Below are 9,254 nucleotides of genomic sequence, written 5' to 3'. Positions count from 1 at the left end.
AACCTGACTAGAGCTGATCTAGGCCTGAGCACAGGGAAAGGACAGTATTTCTAGAGTCCTTCCCTGATCCTCTCTCTCCACAGAGAATCTGTTTCTAGGAAGGTCAAAATGTTTAGTAGAAGTGTCTCTCTCAAGACCCACATTGAGCAAGGAAGGGCATTGGCAAAATAAGGGATTACAGTCGTCCCTCAGTTTCCCCAGGGGTTGGTTCCAGGACCCCGGGGGATACCCAAATCTGTGGATGCTGAAGTCTCTTATACAAAATGGCATAGTATTCGCATAAAATGTAACACACTTTAAATCATCTCTGGATTACTTATAATACCTAATACATTATAAGTGCTATGTAACTGCTATGTAAATAGTTGTAAATGAAAGGTAAATGCTACATAAATAGTTACCGGTGCGTGGCAAATTCAAGTTTCGCTTTTTGGAAATTTCTGGATTTTTTTTCCCCCAGATCCATGGTTGGTTGAACCTGGGGATGTGAAGCCCATGGATCCAGAGGGCCGTCTTTATAGCACTCTGGATTCATTTCAAGACCACACACACCTAGGTCATTTTGATCAAAAGTGCCCTTGGGAAATCTCACCTCCTCTAGGAAGCCTTCCAGAGTAATTCAGAGAAGAGTCAAAAGCTGTTTTGTCTTGTCTGTCTGGAACACCTACAGGTAACCACACCCCTGCCCCATATCCTTTATGGTGACTACACACAGAGGTTCTCAGTAAATATTTGATGAATGGATTCTTAAGAAGTGTATTGACCACTTACTATGTGCCTGGCATATCTTGGGAGATACAAACTCAAGTCAGACATGGACCCTGGCCTCACAGGACAAACAATCTAATGAATGATGTCAATACATCATAAACCCCTCAATTCTCACTCACAGCTTCACTCAGCCCCTGTCCTGTGTGAGCTCCAAGTTGGTGTTCACATGCACCCATGCATTAAGGCACATTTTAAAGTACGTACTCTGTGCCCAGAAGGTGGTAGAGACCCAGAGATGAAAGACCTGGTTCCTGCACTTAAGGATTTCACAAACTACTAGAGGCAGTGGCCTGGCAGGGAAGGGGAGGAATGAACCACATACACTTCCATCACTGTGTGGTAAGTACAGTGATGAGGATTTTGGGGGCTGTTCTGAGTGCACGTAGGATCTATAACGCTGAGAAGCAGTGAGGCATGTGGAAGGAAGCCTGGCTTCCAGTCCACGTGGGCCACTTGCTTGTAACCTAAGATAAAACATAATGCACCTCACCACAGGGTCACGAACAAATGAGATAAGGTGGGTAAACTGTAAAGGACCATTCAAATGTTAATTATTAAAGGAATTTTCTTGCTGACAAAGCCATTTCTGTCCATAGCAATATTGTTGGACTGGCTCACTTGAATAAAAGATGTATTTCTCCCATCCCTGAAGCTGCACTTTGGAGCAGCTTAATTTCCTACTGGCTTGATTTTTTTTCTACTAAAGGAGAGGCTAACCTCAATCCACTCTGCCCTGTGTTCCAGAGCCTGGATACCTTAGTGAGAGCCTCACAGAGGTCCACAGCCCCAAGCAAGGGCCAGAAGTAGTTCTAAGCAGTTAGCTTCAAGACTTGGCTACACGGAGAGGAATGACTTGTTCCTGGAATGGAATTCTCCCCACACACCAAATGCTAGCTGGGAGGGGAGACCGGGCTAGAGAACTTCCAAGCTTGACTGCAGGGCTTTGGGAATGTTTCATTTGTTCCAGCAAGGGATTTGTAACTGGAACGCAACACAATCAAGTGTGCTAGAAAACACTCCAACTTCTCTTAGCTTTTGAATGCCTTTCTCTGTAATACAAACACTCTTGGACATCTTTAGAAACTTTAAAAAATCATTTTGCTGTTTTTGCCTTGATTATGATAAAGTCATGATTTGTAGTCAGTGTTTTTATTTTTAGATTAGCATCTTACGAAATACAATAATGCTAATTTAATACAATAGGTAGTAATATTCATAAGGAAACAGATGCCAATCTCTCTATTTAACAAATGAAGCAACGTGTTAAACTGATTTAAAATAACTGTCTAAAAATGATTTGTTGTTGAATACATTTTCAAATAACCTATTGTGTTTCGTTGGGGAACCACATGAATATTAAGACAGACTGAAATTTCACTACGTGTTGAATGATGGCATCAAAAGTTTTTTCACTACCTACTATATAGAATTCTTGAGATTTCCCTCGAGTTATTTTGATAAATTTTAGTGTTTTGTTTCTAAATGGCAAGAAAAGAGGAGAAGGTTTTCAGTTGCTGTTTGCATGCATGTCTCAAAAAATAAGACACATAGGGCTTCCCTGGTGGTGCAGTGGTTAAGAATCTGCCTGCCAATGCAGGGGACACAGGTTCGAGCCCTGGGCCGGGAAGATCCCACATGTCACAGAGCAACTAAGCCCATGTGCCATAACCACTGAGCCTGCGCTCTAGAACCCACGAGCCACAACTACTGAGCCTGTGTGCTACAACTACTGAAGCCCACATGCCTAGAGCCTGTGCTCCGCAACAAGAGAAGCCACTGTGATGAGAAGCCCACGCACCGCAACGAAGAGTAGCCTCGACTCGCTGCAACTAGAGAAAGCCTGCACACAGCAACGAAGACCCAACACAGCCAAAAATAATTAATTAATTAAAAAAAAATAAGACACACAGATGTGAAGAGTATTTTCACCAAATGAAAAGTCAAATTAGATATACTGTCTATATTGATTTTTTTTTTTTTTTGCGGTACGCGGGCCTCTCACTGTTGTGGCCTCTCCCATTGCAGAGCACAGGCTCCGGACGCGCAGGCTCAGCGGCCATGGCTCACGGGCCCAGCCGCTCCGCGGCACGTGGGATCTTCCCGGACCGGGGCACGAACCCGTGTCCCCTGCATCGGCAGGCGGACTCTCAACCACTGCGCCACCAGGGAAGCCCTATATTGATTTTTGATGTTACTTTTCAGGGTATTAGAGAATTTTGCTTGCTCTGGAAGAACTTTAATCAAATGAAAAAACCAAGGGTCTGAGTAAAGAGCATCCTTAGGCTAATTTGCAGAATTGTTATCATTTATGTGCAGCCATTAACTTACTGCATACTAACACTCATGTTTCATAAGCCCTCTTTTAAAACAACATTTCATTGTGGAATTAAACACTATATGACCAAGAATAAAACAAACTACAGCTTTCTTGTCAATATGTGGGGCTTGATTAGATCCTCATTCAAAGAAATAAACTGCAAAGATCATTGGTTGGGAATAGAGAAATTTGAATATGGTTTGGGTATTAGATGATACTAAGGAATTACTGTTAATTTTGGGGGGAGTGATAGTATTGCATTGTAGTTACACAGGAAATTTTTCTTATTCTTTTGCAGTGTATTCTGAAGTATTCAGGGGTAAAGTATTATGATGTCTAGGATTTATTTTAAAATACTTCACCAAAAAAATAGAAAAGCAAATACGGCAACATGTTAATAACGTTTAAACCTTGGTGATGGGCATATGGAAACTCCCTACACTTTCCCCTCTACTTTTCTGTGTCTGAAAATGTTCATAAGGCGAAACAAGTGAATAAAAAAGAAACCACAAAGCAGGGGCTTCCCTGGTGGCACAGTGGTTGAGAGTCCGCCTGCCGATGCAGGGGACACAGGTTCGTGCCCCGGTCCGGGAAGATCCCACATGCCATGGAGCGGCTAGGCCCGAGAGCCATGGCCGCTGAGCCCCTGCACGTCCGGAGCCTGTGCTCCGCAATGAGGGGCCCAAGTACCGCAAAAAAAAAAAAAAAAAAAAAGAAACCACAAAGCAAAAGAAAATGTAATCATGGAGTGGTCCCACACCCACTGGCTCCCTCTAGTGGCCAGTGATGTTAAGCTGAGTGCAAACAGACTACCCAGTCTGGAGCGCTCAACACGTCCCCTCCAACTGCCACCAGCCACTCTCACACTGACAAGGAGGCTCTCAAACTGTTTTGTTCTTTCATTTGTTGTTATTGGGCTTGTAAGACTAGAAATTGAGGCCTCATTACTCCCTTCAATGACCTGAATCCAGAGGCGTAACCTCATGGGTTTGAGTGCCACCAGCTGGGATTCCCTGCCGTAGGATGACTGGAGTCTGCAGCTGGTGGGGGTCTGAGTTGACCGAGGTGGGCAGGAAGGGCTTTCATGGGAGGCCAACATTTGTTTATACCAGTTGTTCTTGTTGTTACAGTTAAAGTACACACCAGCCAATAAAACTTAAGGGCAGAGCTCCTGACAGACAACCCACACATGTCACCAAAAAAGTGAACACAGCTCGCACCTACATTAAAAGTTTGGCAGTTGAATGAACTTATTTGCGTCTTAGAATATATGAGATGTTTAAGGTGTGTATGTTTATTTAAGTGATTCTCAACTTTCACTAATCGTGTTAATGAGCCAATCAACTCCTTCATCATGACGGTGCTGGATGAGAGGTTTTCCACCATCCTATGGTTCTCTGTCCAGATATGAGTGAAAATATCCAAAACAAGATCATTAAAAAAATGTTGTTTCCTACTAAGCTTTGTCAGGGAATATATAGATTTTTCCCCCTGTTGATTTGTCTCCTCCTGGCATTTTATTTAGACTAACGTTAAGACTCACTTGCATTTTCTGAGCATGCACTGAGAGTTGGGGGCAGACATGCCTGCACCCATCCCCCCACACCCAGCTTCAGCCCAGAGTGTGTGGGGATGCCGCCTGGTCTTCTAGATTTGCCATTGTTGATCCACACATTGGATAATCCACATGCCCATCATCAAGATCTAACTGGTTAGGGGTTCCCTGGTGGCTAGGGAACCAGGGACACGGGTTCGAGCCCTGGTCCAGGAAGATCCCACATGCCATCGAGCAACTAAGCCCGTGTGCCACAACTACTGAGTCTGCACTCTAGAGCCCACGAGCCACAACTACTGAGCCCATGTGCCACAACTACTGAAACCCACGCGCCTAGAGCCCGTGATCTGCAACAGAAGCCACCACAAAGAGAAGCCATGGCAGTGAGAAGCCTGCTCAAGCAACGAAGTGTAGCCCCCGCTCACTGCGAAAAAAGATCTAACCAGTTAGAAATGGAAGGACAGTGAAGCCTGTAAGGAGGTTCCAGACATTTCACTTCTGTGCCTTGAGGTCATTAGAGCTTTGGGGATCACTTTCTCTGAAGAAAGTCAAAGAGCAGGCACAACCAGATAGAGAAGGGACCCTGGAGTCAAAGACCTGGCTCTCTGGAGCAGTGAGTCAGAAGGCCTTGAAGCTTAGCTTCTAGAAACAGCTGCTGGGGACTGGCCACCTCCCATGTGATGACACTGTGGAGTGGGATAATGGCAACCCACCTCTGTCCCCAGCTTCTGCAGACCTCCACACCAGTGCCAAGGAGAGAGACGGGTCAGACCACAGGCAGGTGGAGATTAGCCACTGGACCTGTCCCATCACAGCCCAGGACTCAAGGACTCAGGAGCAGAGACTTACATGTATGGGAACAGTCTCACCACCCATGGGATCTGGCTGCAGTTAATGGTGGCAGAAGCCTGACCCTCTCTGAGCCTCAGTTTCCTCATTCACTAGTTGAGGAGAGTGGACCTGTGATCCCTTTCAGCTCTGCCCATCCACCAGGCTGTGACCCACCTGCGGTGGTGAGACAGACCAGTCACCAGCAGAGAACGGACACCAGCCAACAGGTCCCCTCATCGTTACCCAGGGAGAGAGGGTGAATGGGACATCCCTAAGTTGGGGTAAGAGCTCATGACTTGGCAAAAGGCAGGGCAACTCTTCCCATTCCAGACAGAAGCTGAAGATGGGGAGCAGGTGGTGGTCTGCCCAAACCCTGAATCTCTGCGGGGCGGGGAAGGGTCCGCTCCAGCCGACTGGTGCAGGGGAGCAGGAGAGCAGGAGATTGTTGCTGCAGCTCCAAGCCCTGGCTCTAGGCTTCGTGGTCCGTGGGAGAGGGCAGGCGGGGAGGGGTTGCTCCATCTTGAGGGAGTGTCCGGGGACGGGGCGGTCTCTTTGGCCCCGCGCCAGGGGCTGGGCGATGGGGAGGTTGCAGGACCCGGGATGACCCCGGCTTATCATGCCCCACCCGCCACCACCCGCCCCACCCCCCCAGAGGTGGCTCTGCTCCCGGGCAGGAGAGGCGGGGGCAGTCCTCTTCTTGTGCCCGGAACTCGGGCATGCTCCAGGTCCGGTGCAGCGGCGGCGCGTCCCGCTCCACGTCCTGGGAGATGGTGCGGATGTCGCTGGCGAAGGGGGTGATGCGCGCGCGGCTCCTGAAGGTGGCCAGGCTGCTGCGGGGCCGCAGGCTCCACTGACGGGTCAGCTTGTGCGCCTCCTCCTCCTGCTTCATCCTCTCCAGGACTTCCTGCAGCACCGAGCGGAAGAGCCGGGACACCTCCTGCACCTCGGGCTCCTGCTCTGCCATCAGCTGCCGGAACCTGGGTGCGGAGGCGGGGAGAAGAAGAGGGGAAGCGGTGGGGCTATAGCCCCGGCGTGGCACGTGGCCGGTGTCTCACCCCACGGGCGTCCCTGGACACCCCCGTGGACAATTCCTGTTCCCTCCGCTTCCCCACTTCCTGTGAAGTGGATCAGAACCCACCCCACCTCCGTCGTGCTCCAGCCCATCCTGAGTTCCAGCTCTTCCACTTCTGGCCTCCATGAGACTCCTTGAGACTCAGCTTCCTCATCTGTAAACTGGGGTCATCATAGCTACCTTTTTGTGAGGTTTAATGCGCTAACATCTGTAAAGATCCTGGCACTCACCTCGGGTTATCGATGCGGTAGTAGCGACTGACGCCCACTGCTCTCTGGGACTTTTCTGGCTAACACTCTCCCACCCTTCTGCCCTCACTGGCCAGCATGATCTCTCTGAAATGTATGTCCGATTATGTGATATTCCTTCTATAGCTTCCCGCCACCTCCTGGGTGAGGGTGAGCTGTTTGGCCATGCACACCGGGCTCGCTGCTACTTCCCTTGTCTGTGTTGCAGCCAGGAGTGTGGCCCCAGGTTCTCCTGGATGCCAAGCTGTTTCCTTTGCCAAACATGTCTCTGGCTTGGAGCTCCAGAGTGAAGGATAGCTAGCAAGTCCGTGTGATACCTAATTTCCTCCACCATATTAAGAGTCAGGACTTCTCAGACCTTTGAGCAGTGAGACAGGAAATGTGATGGGACAATCATCATATGAGCGTCCGCAGCCTCCCCCTCATGTATGAGGTTTGGTTACTTTGCCAGCCTAGATTCTCTCAGCACCACTCCCATGACCATCCCCACCCCTGGCCCCAGGGTGCTTCTGGAACTATATACATTTGGGGGGCTTCCATGGTGCAGAATAAGAAAAATGGGGGAGGGTAAGGTTCCCAGCCTGGAGGAAGAAGCTGGGGGTGGTATAAGACTACAAAACCCAAAGGAGTATGAATAGGACTGAAGAAGGAGGAGTTTTTAGGGGAATTTTGAAGAAGAAGGTGTACAATAGATGCATCTGTTGGTTAAAGAGATGGGTGAGGGAAGATTTGGGGATACTAAGGGGGACTTTAAGATGTTTTACTGTGGATCTGTATTCCTTTACTAGTGTTCGAGAAATGCAGGTAAAGAACTTTAGTTTTGAAATTACTTTTGGCTCTTGGACTCTGCTTCCTTGATTTCAACATGCATCCAACTGAGACTGGACCGTGTAGGTCACAGCTTTACTAAGGTTACACTGACATGCAGCAACACGATTGTACTCCAGCTCTAAATGTCCAGTGCCCTAGGGCTCTGAAACCTTCACACACGAGCGTGCGCACACACGCACACACACACACACACACACACACACACACACATCCCTTAGACGAGCTAGTGTGAAATAGGATAATTGAGAAACCAATTTTGGAGAGCTTATATGGGGAAACCTCTCTCAGAAGGTAACATGGAAGATGAACTGTTGAAAGAGAGGGAGCCAGCCACGTTACAACCAGGATGACAACAGTTCAGGGAGGGAGAACAGAAAGCAAGAAGGCCTGGGGTTCTCTCCTATCAAAACTCACATGTTGTTTTTGTTTGGGAAACATATTGGTTTGGTTATTTTTTGCACTGCTGGAAGCAGGAGGGGAGGCGGGCTGGGCGCAGGCTGGGATGTGGGTGTTTTGGCAGGAGATGGGACACCCTCTAGCAGGGCTTCGGACCTGGTGCCTGAGATTAGCTGTGAACGCTTGGGGGCCCGACGCATGTAGGTCAGGGATCTGGGGGTTCTGCAGCTAGTGGTGACCCCAAACAGAACACAGACTGTACATATTTACCAGTAGGTTTGTTTTTTAGACCACGGTTTCTACTGCAAATAAACCTGAGTTCTTTTCTGCAAAAACAAAAACTAAAACCTCACGTGCCTCCGGGAGCTGCCTCCCACCTCCCTCTGAGCCCTGAGTCCTGGCCTGGCCTTCCATGGCCTCTTTCAGATTCTTCCCTCTGTCTTGCTCCTTTTAACAGATACCTGTCCCATCCAGGCCCCAGGCTCCAGTCCTGGTAGCCTCAGGCCCCTATCACTGCTGCCACCCTCCCTGGAGCCTGCAGCCCAACCGCTGGTCCCTGTCCCAGTGCCAGGAGTTACCTGAGGATGGCGGGCCCACAGTAGGATGGGTGGATCTTGGCGCAGACGTCCTCTAGTTGCAGCCTCTCGCCAGGGCTGAGGTCGTAGGTGGGCCGGGGCGCTCTGGCCAGCCAGCTGTAGTCCACTCCGGTGCAGATCTTCCTGACGGCATTGCTGCGCTCCCACTGCTGCCTCTCAGCCTCTCGCATCTGCCCCTCTAGCTCCACCATGAGCGTCTCCAGCACCATCTGAGCCGGGCTCCGAGATGACAGCCGTGGCGGAGCCTCGTTCCACCGGAGCCATGGGATGAGGGACATGGCCCCCCCAGGCCCTGCCGAGACAGGGCAGGAGTGTGTCTTCCTTGGGCCCCTCTGTCACTTAGGGTGGCGAGAACAAGGGGGAGGGAGCTGAGACCCGAGTGAGAAGACTGCTGCCCCCTCACAGCTGGGTGGCCTCAAGTAAGTCATTTAACCTCTCTGAGCAGTCATTTCTAATTCTGTAAGACAAGGTAATCTTGCTGTGAGAAGCAGTTGTGAATAAACTTGGGAAGTTCCAAGCACCACATAAAAGTAAGATAATTTCATGGTTATAAAAATCCATAAAGCATCCAGATGATTGAGACTCCTGAATCCTTGCTAACTCCAAACAAAGACGGAAACAAACTGTTAAAAACAAG

The 9,254-nt window shown here is 49.3% G+C and overlaps 1 protein-coding gene across 1 annotated transcript; it reads right to left on the bottom strand.

Annotated features, from left to right (window-relative positions):
- Nucleotides 1-5,943: 5,943 nt before the first annotated feature.
- RD3 (RD3 regulator of GUCY2D) lies at nt 5,944-8,895 on the bottom strand. The gene is made up of 2 exons (XM_024750876.1): nt 8,600-8,895; nt 5,944-6,451 (listed from the first exon to the last, which is right to left on the bottom strand). Exons 1-2 carry the CDS (start codon nt 8,893-8,895, stop codon nt 5,944-5,946), a joined length of 804 nt encoding a protein of 267 aa, XP_024606644.1.
- Nucleotides 8,896-9,254: the final 359 nt, after the last annotated feature.

The sequence above is a fragment of the Neophocaena asiaeorientalis genome, unplaced genomic scaffold (assembly GCF_003031525.2).
Source record: "Neophocaena asiaeorientalis asiaeorientalis breed wild unplaced genomic scaffold, Neophocaena_asiaeorientalis_V1.1 scaffold67, whole genome shotgun sequence".
NCBI classification, from domain to species: Eukaryota; Metazoa; Chordata; class Mammalia; order Artiodactyla; family Phocoenidae; genus Neophocaena; species Neophocaena asiaeorientalis.
This window is presented reverse-complemented; position numbering and strand designations above follow the sequence as displayed.